General features: G+C 53.8%; 1 protein-coding gene across 1 annotated transcript; it reads left to right on the forward strand.

The window, feature by feature from the left end:
- The first annotated feature begins 2,930 nt into the window (after positions 1 to 2,930).
- On the forward strand, positions 2,931 to 10,906 carry LOC112627522 (A disintegrin and metalloproteinase with thrombospondin motifs 7-like). Its single transcript, XM_025389827.1, is given in 9 exon segments — positions 2,931 to 2,990; positions 4,332 to 4,511; positions 5,111 to 5,203; positions 5,616 to 5,761; positions 7,137 to 7,306; positions 7,630 to 7,763; positions 8,659 to 8,779; positions 10,045 to 10,500; positions 10,503 to 10,906. Coding segments are annotated over 9 exon segments (1,764 nt in total).
- Positions 10,907 to 15,770: the final 4,864 nt, after the last annotated feature.

Raw genomic sequence — 15,770 nt, forward strand, 5'->3', positions numbered from 1 at the left:
AAAGGAAGCTACTAGCAAGTAATTGTTTTTCCAAGAGAAAACTCAATTTTTGGAGTGAAAAAAATGATATAATAAATCATTTTTTATATTTTTAAACAAGAAAATTGGAAAATGTATTATAAAAACTCAGAATCTTAAAACCATTTTGTATTGATATTTTAATCAAGATTGTTCTTTAATATGCATTTCAGAAGGTTCAATAATATACATTCCCATGTGAACTCTTTTAATATTCAACATACTGCTTAGTAGCTTGTCCCCAGTCTATTATCATTTGTAATTCTGTTTATAATTATGGCAATTGTATGGTTATTCACATACCAGTTGTCATTTATCAAGCACATCAGGATTATCTAGAACGACATTGAAAATGATACATGGATTCCTCTTCCAAGATAATAGGATTCATTTTACTCAGACTTTGTGCATCTACATAGCATCTACTGAGTCAAGTTTTGGTTGGTGGTATAGACTGCTGCACTGCTCCTCACCATGTTCAGGTTAGCAAGAGGCACTGTGGTGTGGCAAGGAAAGGCTCTGTGTGCTGGGAATCAAAGGACTTGAGTTCAAGTTCTAACTAATTATCATTATTTTTAGAGACAAGGTCTCACTGTCACCCATGCTGGAGTCCAGTGACGTGATCACTGCTTACTGCAGCCTCAGCCTCCTGAGCTCAAGTGATCCTCCTACCTCAGCCTCCCAAGTAGCTGGGACTACAAGGGTGTGCCACCACATCTGGCTATTTTTTTAAAAATATACTTTGTAGAGACAGGTTCTTGCTATATTGGCCAGGCTGTTCAATATATTATCCAGGCTGCTCTTGAATCCCGCCTTGGCTTCCCAAAGCACTGGTATTACAGGGATGAGCCTGAGTTTAAGTTCTAATAATATAGATTTCTATTTTTATTACCTTAGACAGTGACTCATATCTCTGAGCCTCAGTATCTTTATTTGTAAAATGATGTCTGTTCTCAAAAAGAGTTTGTTTTGAGCATCAGACTATATGGTACATTTTAGTCCTTAAAGTACAAGTGTAAGTGTAGAGGATTGTTAAAAAAAAATCACTCAATCTCTTTTTGTACTTGATTTCTCCTTTTCAAATGAGGAAAATCACTTACTCAATCCTCATTTTCTGGCCTGTAGCAAGGATTGTAAACTAACTTAATTTGCTTTGAGCTTCTGAGTAGTATGTGCTTCTGAGAGGAGTCTTGTCCTTTAAAACTTCATGAGCACCTGAGAAATTGTTAACAGAGAATGGAAAGCTTGGAATGGGATAAATACAGTGGTTTGAGTAAGAGTATTGCAGAAAGGAAAAAGTATTTGCTAGGGTAGTTTTAGGAAGTTTCAAGAAGACTGACAGCTCTGAAGAAATCTGTAGGGTAAATGTAGGTAATTTTGAACCTAATTGTCATGCCAAGTCACTGTTCAGAGGCAGAACCAGCCCCTGCAGGGGGCATAATCACCTGGTTCACCTCTTCCAGTGTGAAGATAAGTGCTAAGGAAAGGAATGATGCCAGGAAGTATAGTAGAAACACTCTATTGCATTGAGAAATGCTAAAAATTTCATAATGAATTAAACTCTTATTGGGTGGTTTCTTTTTTAAAAAAAAATTAAATAATTGCATTTTGGGAGAATATTATTTATTTTAGCATAAAGTGAATTTTAGTCTTTTATGGCTTCAGAATTATTCCAAAACTACTTTATTGAAAATCATCAATATTTCATTATTTTAATTGTTCAAAAGTAATTTGTTCTTATTTACATTTATTAGCAAAAGTATGGTGTGTGAAACTTTATATTTCTATGCAACATTAATAAAATCAATAAAAGGAATAGATTTTCAAGAAATCATTTCTGTACCTAATTTTTTCAAAGAGAGCATTTTAATAAAATCTTGTCTAGGTTAACCTATACATAAGTAGATGTTCTTACTTTTAAAATACAAAACAATATTGTATAATCAGAATTAAAAATAAGGAAATACTACAGCATTCTGTCATCCTGGCCTATATTCCAATGCTGGATATTCAAATTCCTCTGTAATTTAATGGGGGTGGTCTCCTTTCCGGACGAAGGTCACCCTTAATAAGACATCTACTAGAGTTTCCGGAGGCAATTTGCCATGGGATAAAGATTGGAGATGAATAATGGTGTTTCCCCATAATCTAACACTCGGTATAACAGGTGTGAAAATAGAGATTGAAACAGAGAACAATGCAAGACATTCAGCCTATGAGTTCAGGAAAGTCTTCCTTATGGAGAGGATAGACAGGGGAGCTGAATCTTCGAAGATAAGTAGGAAATTTCCAAGAAAAATGGGAAGGTGGGAACAGCATAAAACTAGGTACAGAGGGACTCTATCTCTGTGAAAGAGTTAAAGGAACTTCCAAGCTATGTTGGTGGAAAGCTAGCAATCCCTGATTCATTCTCCTGCTAGGCCACCTTGAAATACTATGCAGGAAGTCACACAAAAAACATTTTAACAGGGCTGTGTGGGCAGCAAGCCACCCAGGTGCGGAGGCAAGAGATTGAGGGCACGAGCTGTTCCAGTACAACAAATTATTATAAAAGAAGAATAGTTATACTAGATATAAACAGATGTGATTATGTATGAATATCATTAATCATTAGCTTGTGGCAATTACTCTTTACTCCAATATTATAATAATCCTTCCTCTACAACTATAACTTAGGAAAAGAGCCAGGCTTCAAGGGAGCCTGTGACTCTAGCCAAGTCTGATTCGGAGAAAAAGAAACAGGCATGAGAAAACGAGGCTGTGGAGGGATAGGGTTGCAGGCCTCATTACTGGGCCAAACAGGCAGAAGGTTGAGAGCCCTACAGCAGGGCTGAACAGGGACAGGGTTGAGATAATACAGGAGGGTTTTCATAAAGTTTAAATAAGCCAAGTACTTAGCACTGGCCTGTCCCATGGTGTCCCCGGAATACTGTGAGTGCTCAAGCTTACCACCAAGCTTGTTGACCGCAATCGTCAGGAATCTGGTCGAAATCCTCCGCTGATTCCGCACTCAGGGTGCAACTTCACACAGCAAGAGAGAGCCCCACATTGGGTGCCGTATGTAGGGTCCAGCCCCACAGGGTCAGTGGGTTTTTCTCCCCATGTGAGGAGACAAGAGATTGTAGGAATAAAGACACAAGGCAAAGAGACAAAAGACAGCTGGGCCCGGGGGACCACTACCACCAAGACGCGGAGACTGGTAGCGGCCCTGAATGCCTGGCTGTGCTGTTATTTATTGAATACAAGGCAAAAGGGGCAGGGTAAGGAGTGTGAATCATCTCCAATGATTGAAAAGGTCACGTGAGTCACGTGTCCACTGGAGAGGGGGCCCTTCCCTGCCTGGCAGCCAAGGCAGAGAGGAAGAGAGGAGAGAGAAAGAGACAGCTTACACCATTATTTCTGCATATCAGAGACTTTTAGTACTTTCACTAATTCACTACTGTTATCTAAAAGGCAGAGCCAGGTATACAGGATGGAACATGAAGGCAGACTAGGTGCATCACCACTGAAGCACAGCATCAGAGAGAGATGGTTAGGACTCCGGATAATTGTGGGTGGGCATGACTGATGTCAGGCCCTCCACAAGAGGTGAAGGAGTAGAGTCTTCTTTGAACTCCTCCGGGAGACTCCCTTTCCTGGTCTGCTAAGTAGCAGGTGTTTTTCCTTGACACTGATGCTACCTCTAGACCATGGTCCACTTGGCAACAGGTGTCTTCCCAGATGCTGGCGTTACCGCTAGACCAAGGAGCCCTGTAGTGGCCTTGCCCGGGCATAACAGAAGGCTCATACTCTTGTCTTCTGGTCACTTCTCACTATGTACCCTCAGCTCCTGTCTCTGTATGGCCTGGTTTTTCCTAGGTTATAATTGTAGAGCAAGGATTATTATAATATTGGAGTAAAGAGTAATTGCTACAAACTGATGATTAATGATATTCATACATAGTCATATCTATTATCTATATCTAGTATAACTATTGTTATTTTATATATTTTATTATACTGGAACAGCTCATACCCTCGATCTCTTGCCTTGGCACCTGGGTGACTTGCCACCCACACTTTGTGGTTCAGGAGGCCTTGAGGGAAGGGCCCTGGCAGTGTGTACAGAGGCCTGGGATTGGTGTTGGGGTTGTTTAGCCAGCTGGAGTGCCCAGGAAGTGAGATGAGAGAGGCTGGGAGGGCCTCTGCTGCTGGCTGTGGGTGGAGGATCGGCTGAGCAGAGAGGGGAGGCTAGAGTTTCCTACAGTTGTAGGACTCTGTGTCCCCTCCCACCTCTCCTCGCCCCACCAAGGCTTCTCCAATGGGTCTCCCAGGCTGCGCCCCCTCCATCCTCCCATCCCATCTCTAGCCATGGGTGGGGCCTGTGCCTGGATGACCCTCCTGCCAAGGACATCATCGACTTCTCCTCGGTGCCACCTGGCGTCCTCTATGATGTGAGCCACCAGTGCCGCCTCCAGTATGGGGCCTACTCTGCCTTCTGCGAGGACATGGATGTGAGTGGGGCCAGTGTGGGTGTGGGGGTGTGGGGACCCGGCAGGAGGGCTCGGGGACAACTCTCACCAGCCCATGGATGCCAGCCTGAGAGTAACCTCACCTGGCCTGGGCTGCGCCCCCGAGTGATACTGTGAGACGCCAAGTGACCTGTGGGAGAGGCCAGGGATGGGCGGCCACAGACCCAGCTCTGAATTCTGGGTCAACCATGGACAAAGTGTGACACTTTGGGCAAGTCCCTTAGCCTCTCTGGAGCTGGTTCATGAGAGGGAAAAGGAACCCCAGTGGGGAGGGTCTATTTATCCTGGAGAAGATTGCCTGAAGTGATCTTCTAACGGGAGTGTTTCCAGAGGAGGGGCTAGGCTGGGAGAGGTGGGGACAGCTGGGGACCGCTCTGAGGAGTGCAGCCCCGAGTACTCCACACCACCACATGGTCCAGGGAGGAAGGTGGGAGCAGACACACAAGAAGGGACCTCTGGGGGTCTGTGGGCCCCTGCCATGTGGAGGGGTGCCCAGGGGACCCTTGGGGACAGGGAGGGGGCAGGGTGGGTGGCAGCACTGGGAGAGGGTGAGGGTATGGCCCATGCGCTCCTCCTCACAGAATGTCTGCCACACACTCTGGTGCTCTGTGGGGACCACCTGTCACTCCAAGCTGGATGCAGCCGTGGACGGCACCCAGTGTGGGGAGAATAAGGTAGGGGATGTCCCCAGTCCTGGCGGTGGGTGTGTGAGACGCCAGACCTGCTGTAACCAGGCCCTGGGGTCAGCCCCGGCTCACAGTCTTGCTTGTGCTCCTAGCAGAGCCCCGCACTCTCTGCAGCCCAAGGCCCCATCTGCAAAGCGGAGGCATTGGGGCCAGGGCTTGATTCCATGATTCCCCCAGGGGTCTTCAGCTGAGTCAGCACGTGGGCCATTTTACTCCCTGCTCAGCTCCTCCCTGTGGTCTGGGTCACAGATGATTGTGATGATTGTAAAGGGGCCTCTCTCACCTTCCATCCTTCCCCTCTGTGCCTTTCTCAGCCTTCCCACCCACCTTGTTCTCACTAGGGTGAGGATTACTGATAGGCTGGGGGGTGGGGTGGCTCTACCTCCATCTGTCTCGGTAGTGGTGTCTCAATGAGGAGTGCATATCTGTGGGCTTCTGGTCCAAGGCCATGGATGGTGGCTGATCTGGCTGCAGCGCCTGGTCCATCTGCTCCCGGAGCTGTGGCGTGGGCGTACAGAGCGCCGAGCGGCAGTGCACGCAGCCTACCTGAGTGTGGGGCCCAGGGTGCCCTGGGCAATGGGACAGAGGGACCCAAGCAGTCAGCCGATTGCAGGAGCTTGGCTCTGTCCCAGCCCCTGGCTCTGAGAAATGTCCTCATAATGGTCAGTCCGAGTGTCCAGGCCACCTTGAGTCACTTTCAAGCAGTGTTCTGGGGGCTGACAGGGTCCCCACTGCTGACCTCTTTCCAGAGAGGGGGACACTGAGGCCCAGAGACTGGAGAGACTCATCAGAGGCCACATGGCAAAGCAGCTGCTGGCTGGAAGGAGGCAGGAGAGGGCAGTGGGGAAGAGCATGGGTCCCAGACCTTAGATGGCTCCAGGTTCGAATCCCATCTTCATCCTTTCTCTGGGCCCCGTTTTCCCCATCTATATAACAGCAGTGCCCATCCAGTAAAGTTGTAGTCAAGGGCAAATGCAGTTTTTGCAGGCCAGGCCCTCAGTCTTGCAGCTCGTCTGTAGGGGGCACTCAGCGGGAGGGGCTTGGTGGCCTCAGAGACACAACAAGAGTCTGAGATGAGACTGGGGGCAGCTGGGAGGATGGGCCAGCACCGAAGGGATGGCCTGAGGTGAATGACTTCACCTCTCTGGGCCTCTATTTCCCGTCTAAACGGGGTGGTGTGAAGATCTGCTGAGACACAGAGGCCAGTGGTACCGTAGATCTGAGGCACTACCCGGCTAATCTTCACTTCAGGAGGCCACCCGGGGCAGACATGGGGTTCACAGCCAGCCCCACCCAGGGCACTATGCTTATCCAAGGCTGGCCTGTGGCCCTCCCTGCCTCCTGACCTCCAGGTCTGAGCTGGGTGGGGGCCAGCAACCCTGGCCTAGATGCGGAGGGTTTCAGGAGCTGTGCTCGGTCAGACCTCCCACCTGGCTGGGGCCCTGGGCACTTCCTTTAGGCCCAGGCTGGGGTACTGCCACCAGGAGGGAGGCTGAGGACTCAAGGGCTTGTTAGGATGCTGGTGTCATGGGCTAGAGACTCGGTGCAGTCCCTCCAGCCAGTGCCAGTCATGCCTGCAACTTGTCCCAGCTTTTCAACAGCCCTCTGCAGAGGCAGCCCAAACCTCACTTTATACAGGAGGAAATTGAGGCCCAGAGGCTGGCCGAAGACTTGCCCATGGTCACACAGCAGGTTGGGGGCAGAGCTCAGGCTTCCTGCTGCCACCTCCCCACAGGTCCTTACAAACAGGGAGGGTGTGTCTGGGCCAGAGGGTGGGCAGCCCAAGGGAGGGAAGCATTGTGCACAAAGCTGGGCGGCAGGGATCTCGGGGTGTGGGTGCAGGAGGAAGCCGCTTGCTCTGGGCTGTGGCCAGGCAGTAGTATTCACCAGGCCCTGGGGCCCACCCCGCTCATCCCCACCGACCCAAATACAAAGGCAGATACTGTGTGGGTGAGCGGAAGCACTTCCACCTCTGCAAGCTGCAGGCCTGCCCCACTGGCCGCCCCTCCTTCTGCCACGTCCAGTGCAGCCACTTTGACGCTACACTCTACGAGGGCCAGCTGCACACATGGGTGCCCGTGGTCAATGACGGTGAGTGCTGCCTCCCATGGAGACACTGAGGCCCAGAGGGCTGGGGATGTGTGGGTCCAAGGTTACCCTGTGATGCAAGTAGGAGGCTCAGTCTCCACCCCAAGCCTGGGCCACTCCCACTGTCCCCTGGGGCTGCTGCTCACCCCTAGCTCCCCAGTCTGCGACCTTGCAGATAGCTACCAGCCCAGCCGGAGCCTCCAGCATGTTGGTGCTGCTTGGGAGCCTCTAGCCTGCTATGGATGTGTGTCACAGAGGGGTCTTCCTGGTGGCCTCCACACTCCTGCCCCAGCTGTTGCTGATGGCTCTTCTACTTGGGCCTCCAGTGAACCCCTGCGAGCTGTACTGCTGGCCCTCAAATAAGTACTTTGCCAAGAAGTTGTGGGATGCCGTGGTCGATGGCACCCCCTGCTACCAGGTCCAGGCCAGCTGGGACCTCTGCATCAACAGCATCTGCAAGGTGTGCCTGGTTAGGAAGAGGCTCTCCCAGTACTGGCTGCCCCCAGCCCCACTGGCGGGCCCCAGGTTCTCTCCTGGGTCCCTCCTGGTCCTCTTCAGGCCACCCTCCCCATGTTCTACCATTGGGTTTCCCAGCCCCCACCCTCTATGATCTCTAAGGCAAAGCCCCTGCCACACCTCCTGGCACTGGGGACCCCTCCCAGTCAGGCCTCACTTCCCTGCAACTCCTTGGATGCCTGCACCAGCACCACCCCAGATAGGAAACTGGAGCCCAGGCAGTGACTTGACCTCTTGCTGGCTGGCTGACCCCAGGCAGTGGTTTGCTCCCTGATAGAAGGGGTTAAATGAGGTGACATAGGTGACTTGAAGGGCTCTGAGCCCCAAAGAGTAGCACTCAGTATTTGGTAACAATTTCTATTCTTATTTTTAATAACAATGATGGCCTCTCCTCTTCGCCCATGTCCCCAGCCACCTACTTGTCCCTGCTTCTTGCCTTCTAAGCCACTGGTGTATCAAGGCCTGGGCTCCGAGGAGGACCAGCAGGGAGGTGCCAACCCCCAATGCCTTCCCTGCATGCGCTGGTCAGGAGTGCATCAGATCCCCTGCCTGCCTGCAGCCTTTGCAGAACTCTTCCCTTCTCTTGTCTTATGTGATGCTCACGACATGCCTTTAAGGGAGGGGTGGATCTCCCTATCTCACATGTGAGGAAACTGAGGCTCAGGGAGGTAGAGAAGTTCACCTGAGTCAGAGGCACAGCTGGGATGGGGCAGGGCAAGAGAGAGACCTCCTGACCCCCACTCCCAGCTTTCTCCTCCTGACCCTGGCTGGCCCCCGGGACTGGGACCACAGAGGGCTGACCACCAGCACCAGGGGCCTTTCCTCCTTGTGTGTTGCAGAACGTGGGCTCTGACTTCAAGATTGACTCCGGTGCTATGGAGGATCACTGTGGCGTGTGTCACGGCAATGACTCCACCTGCCACACTGTGAGCGGGACCTTTGAGGAGGCCGAGTGCCTGGGTATGGGGTGGAACCGCTGTTGGGGAGGGGTGTGCTCTTCACCTGGTGGCCCCTTCCCCATCTCCCCTGGGCCCCTGTCCTTCATCTTGTGGTCCCTACCTAGACTAGAGATGGCTAAGCAGGGAAGCCTTGCTGGGGTAGAATTCTTGCAGGAGTCAGGGAACCCCTGGCCCACATGCAGAGAGCTGTCCCCACGGGGAATCCTCCTGTTCCAGACACCCCAGGCAGGGCCAGCTCGGCTTGCGTGTGGCCCCTGGGCCTTTCAAAGAATGGTAGTCTCCTCCTGAAGCTTCTGAGATGCCCAACTCCGTGCCCTCACCTCTGGTCTGTTTTGCACACGTTGCTCAAATACTGACTGTGTGCTAGGTGATGGGGACATGCAGGTGAAGTGCTCAGTCCTGCAAGGGGACAGAACCTTCTGGTGTGACCAGTGCAGTAGAGGTAGGCCCAGAGGGCTGTGGGAGCACCGAGGAAGAAGGTCCTGGCCTGGGGAAGTCAGGGAAGGTTTCCTGTAGGAGGTGGAAGTTGAGCTGAATCATAAAACTCAGAAGAGATGGAAGTGGTCTTCCAAATGGAGGAAAGAGCTTGTACCAGAGCCTGGAGGCAAGAAGGGAAGGCAGGACCAGCTATAGGGCCTCGAGCCCCAGGCTGAGAAGCTTAGACTTCATCCCAGAGAGCAGCGCAGTGTGTTGGATAAAGCACTGGCCCTGGAGGCTGCTCATATCCCAGCAGGACGCTCATGCACGTTACTATCCCTGTCTGCCTCACTCTGCTCATCTGTAAAATGGGGATAACAATAGTACCTAGGCTATAGGGCCGTTACCCATGAGCTTACAGATATGAAGTGCTGAGAGTAGTGTCTGGCATGTGACGGGTGTGACGGAAGTGAATGAATAAAAGCAGGCCGCATGGGGATGAGGAGGGTGTCCCAGGAGAAAGGCCTGGGCTCTTTGGGTTTTTCAGAAAGAGAATGCCAGCTGGCCTTCAGTGTAGGGGATGGATCCAGCCTTGTGATGAGACCAGCTTAGGTCCCCAAGTGAGGGGTGATGGGGCATGGCCACGGGGTCAGGATTTGTGGCACCTCTGCGAGGTTTTGGTTGTCTATGACAGATCTGAGCAATTTGGGGAGCTCAGACTTTAAAGCTAATGGTGAAATCTTTGGCATCAGCAGGTGGAGGCAAGTGGGGAGAGACGTGAGGGAAGCGGGTGGGGATAAGCAACCTTCTCACCCTGGGCACAACCTACCCACAACCCTTGGCTGACAGGGTATGTGGACGTGGGGCTGATCCCAGCCGGCGCACGCGAGATCCGCATCCAGGAGGTGGCCAAGGCTGCCAACTTCCTGGCACTGCAGAGCGAGGACCCAGAGAAGTACTTCTTCAGTGATGGCTGGACCATCCAGTGGGACAGGGACTACCAGGTGGCAGGGACCACCTTCACATACGCACGCAGGGGCAACCGGGAGAACCTCACGTCCCTGGGTCCCACCAACGAGTCTGTCTGGATCCAGGTGCCTGCCTCCCAAGGCCCAGGGTAGGGGAGCGGAGGCGCAGTCCCCAGGCCCAGCACCCCTTATGGCAGGTCTCGTCCTGGAAGAGTGAGCCCTGGGTCAGTCACAGAGCCTGGCTCTGAGCGAGGCCCTCCTGCTGCAGCCTCTACCTCAATTTTCTCATCTTTAAAATGGCCCAATGGTGTAGCTACGGTTCACAGAGGTGGCTGGGGTTGGCTCCTTTAGGACTGGGTGGATGGAGAAGACACCTCGTGCTCACGGGCTCCTGCCTGCCCACCCAGCTGCTGTTGCAGGAGAGCAACCCCGGGGTGCGCTACGAGTACACCATCCACAGGGAGGCAGGCGGCCATGGCAAGGTCCTGCCGCCCGAGTTCTCCTGGCACTATGGGCCCTGGACCAAGTGCACAGTCACCTGTGGCAGAGGTGAGAAGTGGGGCAGGCACAGCCCCGGCGGCAGGGGCTTCATCTCTGGACAGGGACGCTGGCTTCAGCTTCCAGCTCACTGCTGGGCCACCACGGGTTTGAAAGTTGGCTTCTCTGAGCCTCAGTTCCCCATCTGTGAGATGAGGCTGGCAACTGCCCTATGTCCCAGGCCCACTGGGAGGGTAAATGGATGAGGCAGGTGGGTGCTGGCTCGCGGCACGTGCTCAGTGTGCTCCAGCTCTTGGTGTTCTCCCTCCAGCAGACACAGCTCCCTCTCGATTGTGTCCTTGCTCAGCTCTGGCAGGTCTTGTGCTTGCATTTCTGCTGCGTCCCGGAGACCAGCCCAGTGTCCCCTCACCACCCTGACTTATTTCCCTGAACTATTTGTAAAAAGCAGGGCAATTTCATTAACTCCGACTCTTCCTCCCCATATTTATCTATCTCCCCCCATGCTCCTCAGTCCCTGCTCTCTCTTTGTCTCCTCCTCACTGCTCCTTGGCTTCCCCTCTACCCCTCCATCTCCTCCCATACTTCTCAGTCTCCCCCCATGCTCCTCAGTCTCCCCTCTCTGTCTCTTTGTCTCCTCCTCACTGCTCCTTGTTCTCCCCCTCTGCCCCTCTGTCTTGTCCCATACTCCTCAGTCTCCCCCCATGCCTCTCAGTCTCCCCGCTTACCCCTCAGTCTCCCCCACCCCCCAGTCCCTCCCATGCCCCTCAGTCTTCCTCCCCCCACTCAGTCTCCCCCGCCATTCCTCGGTCTCCCCACACCTCAGTCTCCCCCTTTGTCTCTTAGTCCTCCCCTTTTCCCCTCGGTCTTCCCATCATTGACACTCAGTGTCCTCAGGGTCTCAGGATCAGGAATCTGAGATGCAGACATTTGAGCATTCCTTAAAATGCTATTATGATGACAAAACGAAAATGGAGAACTGGACAGATACCTTCCAAAGCTAGGAAACCCATGTTATCTAATACAGCTGTCTTTTTTATTTTTTTTTATTTTATTTTATTTTATTTATTTTATTTTATTTTATTTTATTATTTTATTTTATTTATTTTATTTTATTTTATTTTATTTTATTTATTTTATTTTATTTTATTTTATTTTATTTCACCTGAGATGGAGTCTCACTCTGTCGCCCAGACTGGAGTGCAATGGTGCGATCTTGGCTCCACCTCCCAGGTTCCAGTGATTCTCCTGCCTCAACCTCCTGAGTAGCTGGGATTTACAGGCATGCACAACCATGCCCGGCTAATTCTTCATTATTGGTAGAGATGGGGTTTCACCATGTTGGCCAGGCTGGTCTCCAACTCCTGACCTCAGGTGATTCATCCTCCTTGGCCTCCCATAGTGCTGGGCTTACAGGCGTGAACCACTGCGCCTGGCCTAACACAGGTGTCTTTAATTGGACAAACATGAAAACCAACACATACATTTGCAGCACTAGACATTCGGGGAATTGTCTTTCAGCAAATTGGCTGCTTTGCAGGTGGACCACTTGGGAGTGTCTGCAGAGGCAAGTGCCCCATGGTGGCTGGAACAGACAGGGGTTCTTTGTCTCAGGCAGGAAGTCCCTGGTGCACAGTCCAAGCTGGCGGGATCTGGAGCTGACTGGCCCTCAGCCATACCGTCCTTGCTACAGCAGCCTCCCCTCATTCCTGCTTGTCACAGATGGTGTCCTCCCTTCCAGGGCTCTTATCCTGTACTGGGCAGGAAGAAGGAGAGGGGAAAGGGCTGACTCCTAGTGAGGGACTTGTGCCTTTTTCTCCCCAGCCAGGACTGTGTCCCAAACCCCCCTAGTTGCAAGGGAGTGGCAGGGAGTTGTGTTTTCAGCTGGTCTCATTGCTCCTTGAACAAAATCAGAATCTGTTGGTGAGGAAAGAGGGGGACGGGTGTGAAACTGGCAGCTCAGGGGAGGGACAGCTTACACTCTGGACCACAGGGTGGGGGTGGAGCCGAGAAGGCAGAGCCACCTGCAGAGGGGGTCCTGTGGCTGGGCCTCAACAGGCAGTATGGGAGTGAGTGTCTGAGGTGAGGAGCATGGCGATGTAAAGGCCCCAGGATGGGCAGTGGCAGAGAGTGTGAAGGACAGGAGCAGTGCCAAGGTTGGTGCAGGGGTGGAGAGCAGGGGCTGCCCCTTGTTGCCCAATTTCTTTTCCAGATATTCTCTGAGCCATTGGGAAGGGTGTGGATGGTGGGACGGCCTTGATTCCATGACTGGGTTTGCATGCTAGCAGCAGCTGGCACGGATCGAGCTCTTAGGATGTGCGGGGCACAGGCCGAGCCTGCACATGCAAGAACACACGCAGTCCTCCCTCCAGGGCTTGGAGGAGGCAGGATTGTTGCTCTCACTTCCCAGAGGAGGACGCTGAGGTTCAGAGAGGCCAAATGAGCTGTCCAGGCATCTCAGTTAGGAAGCAGAGGGTCTGGGCACCCAACCCACGAAACCTCCACACTCTGCCACCTGTCCAGGGGCAGTCAGAGGGGAGGCTACATAGGAGAGGGTGTGAGTGAGAACCAGGAGGACAGCAAGGAGGCGATGGTGGAGGTCTGCCTTCATCCTGACATGGGCAGTAAGGTGCTGGGAGGGTCTGGCAGAAAGGGTGTCTTTGGGTCTTGGGCAGTGGGCACCTGGGTGCCAGTCCCAGGCTGAGCCCCATGGCCCCTAGGTGTGCAGAGGCAGAGTGGATACTGCTCGGAGCAGCAAGCAGGGCCTGTGGACGAGGAGAACTGTGCCCCCCTGGGCCAGCCCGATGACCGCCAGAGGAAGTGCAGTAGCAGCCCTGCCCTGCCAGGTGAGCCCGCCCCCACTCCACCACCAACTCCCCACCCCCAGGCATCCTGGGTCTGCCACAGGCCCCTACATCTGGGTCGCCGGGGGCCCTGGGGAGGAGCAGAGGGAGCCGGGCTTTCATTGTCTTTCCAAGGCTGAAACCCCAGCCCCCAGTCCCCGTCACCCCAGCCTGGGCCAGCCTGGACACCTGTGGTCCTCCTCTTTGGGCCCCTGGATGTGGAAATAGGCCTCAGGTCACACTCAGTTTCCCTGAGGGGAGGGTGGCAGGAGTGGAGGGGCTGTGCCATGTCACCAGGCTTTGAGGACAGGACACTTACCTGGGCTTGGAGCTCTGGAGAATCATCCACTGGCCTCAGTCCCAGCTCTGCCCAAACCCTGAGGGCCTGGAAGCCCAGCCTGGCCCTCCCTGCTGGTGAGCCTGCTGATGCCACTCATCTGATGCCACAGTGATGCCACCCATGTGCCCTCACCAGATGATGGGCAGGTGAGTGGCAGCTGTGCTCCAGCTCCTGTGGGCCTGGGGGCCTCTCCTGCCGGGCCATGCTCTGCATCCCAGCATGGGGCTGGATGAGCAGAGTGCCCTGGAGCCACCCGCCTGTGAACACCTTCCCTGGACCCCTACTGAAACCCGTTGAAACCGCCATGTGCCCTGTCCGGCCCCCTGGGCTGTGGGGAACTGGTCTTAGGTGAGTGTGGGATGGGAGGGGGCTCGCCTCCAGCTTCACCCTTGGTCTTTGGCTACAGGTAGGCAGACAGCCTTCCTGGAGCCCTCGTGGGTGGGAGGGAGCCTGGGCATTCCAGGGTCCAGCCCCTGACTCTAAAGCCTCAGGGATCAGGAAGCCCCTGGCAACCATGTCCACAGCCATGGCCTTGAGCTGGGCAGGACCAGAGAGGGCTGGCTGGGGTCTCTGCCACTGTGACATAGGGTAGTGGACAGGTTACCCAGCCATGCCCCAGCGTCCCCTGGCAGCCTGCCTCCCAGCCTAAGCCCCTCACCCTGGCTTCCCCTGCAGTGCTCAGTGACATGTGGGGAGGGCACTCAGCACTGAAATGTCCTCTGCACCAGTGATACTGGTGTCCCCTGTAACAAGGCCCAGCAGCCAGCCAGCGAAGTCATCTGCTCTCTGCCACCCTGTCGGTGGCCCCTGGACACACTGTGCCCTGAAGGCTCAGACAGCGGCTCCTCCAGCCATGAGCTCTTCAATGAGGCTGACTTCATCTTGTGCCACCTGGCCCCATGCCTTTCACCTGTCTCATCACTCAAGCCAGCCACCATGGGCAACACCATTGAGGAGGAGGCCCTAGAGCTGGACACGCTGGGGCCCGTGTTTGTGGACAACTTCTACTATGACTACAATTTCATCAACTTCCACAAGGATCTGTCCTATGGGCCCTTTGAGGAGCCCAATCTAGACCTGGAGTGGACAGGGGATCGGACTCCCCAACCACACAGCCGTCCTACTGTGCCTTCCATGTGTAGCCCCGTGCCTGCCACAGAGCCTCCTGCAGCCAAGGAGGAGGGGGCACCGGGATCTTGGTCCCCTAGCCCTTGACCCAGCCAGGCTGGCTGCTCCCCACCCCCACCCTCAGAGCAGACCCCTGGGAACCCTTTGATCAATTTCCTGCCTGAAGAAGATGCCCCCAGGGGTGCCCCAGATCTTGAGTTCCCCAGCCTGCCCTACAGGTGTGAAGTTTGAGGCAGGAATGATGAGTTTGGGGGGATAAGGGAGCCCAGCAAAGGCCAGTAGCAGAAGCAGGTGGAGGAAGGGCCTCAGATGGGCAGGACAGCTTCTGCTGGGCCTGTTTGGAACTCAGCGGTTCAGAAATCTCAGATTTGGGCCCTGAGCTGGGTCCTGGAGTCAGCTGGGCCAGCATTTGAGTCTTTGTCCCACTGGCTGCTGAGTGACTCTGGGCAGGTTGCTTTGCTTTGCTGGGACCCTGTTTTCTCATCTGCAAAACTGGGACAGCTTGGGAGAGGAGGGTTGGGAGGATTAAATGAAGGAACTCAATAAAGCACAGGGCCAGGCATAGCACGACACTGGCACAGACTCAGTTTAGGGTTTTCAGACCCACACCTAATAACAACGAAGCCTGGTGGGCTGGGCCCTGGCTGTGAAACCTGCCTCCTCCCCTCCTGCCCACGGGCTGCTGCAGGTCCTCTGCCCTGTCCCTCAGGCACAGCGTTGTCTTGCCCACGTCTCTGCCCACTACTGCATCAGGGCTCCATCCCAGGGCCCCTGCCCAGGCCTCTCAGGTGTGTCCCATGT

This window comes from Theropithecus gelada, chromosome 7a, assembly GCF_003255815.1.
Source record: "Theropithecus gelada isolate Dixy chromosome 7a, Tgel_1.0, whole genome shotgun sequence".
NCBI lineage: Eukaryota > Metazoa > Chordata > Mammalia > Primates > Cercopithecidae > Theropithecus > Theropithecus gelada.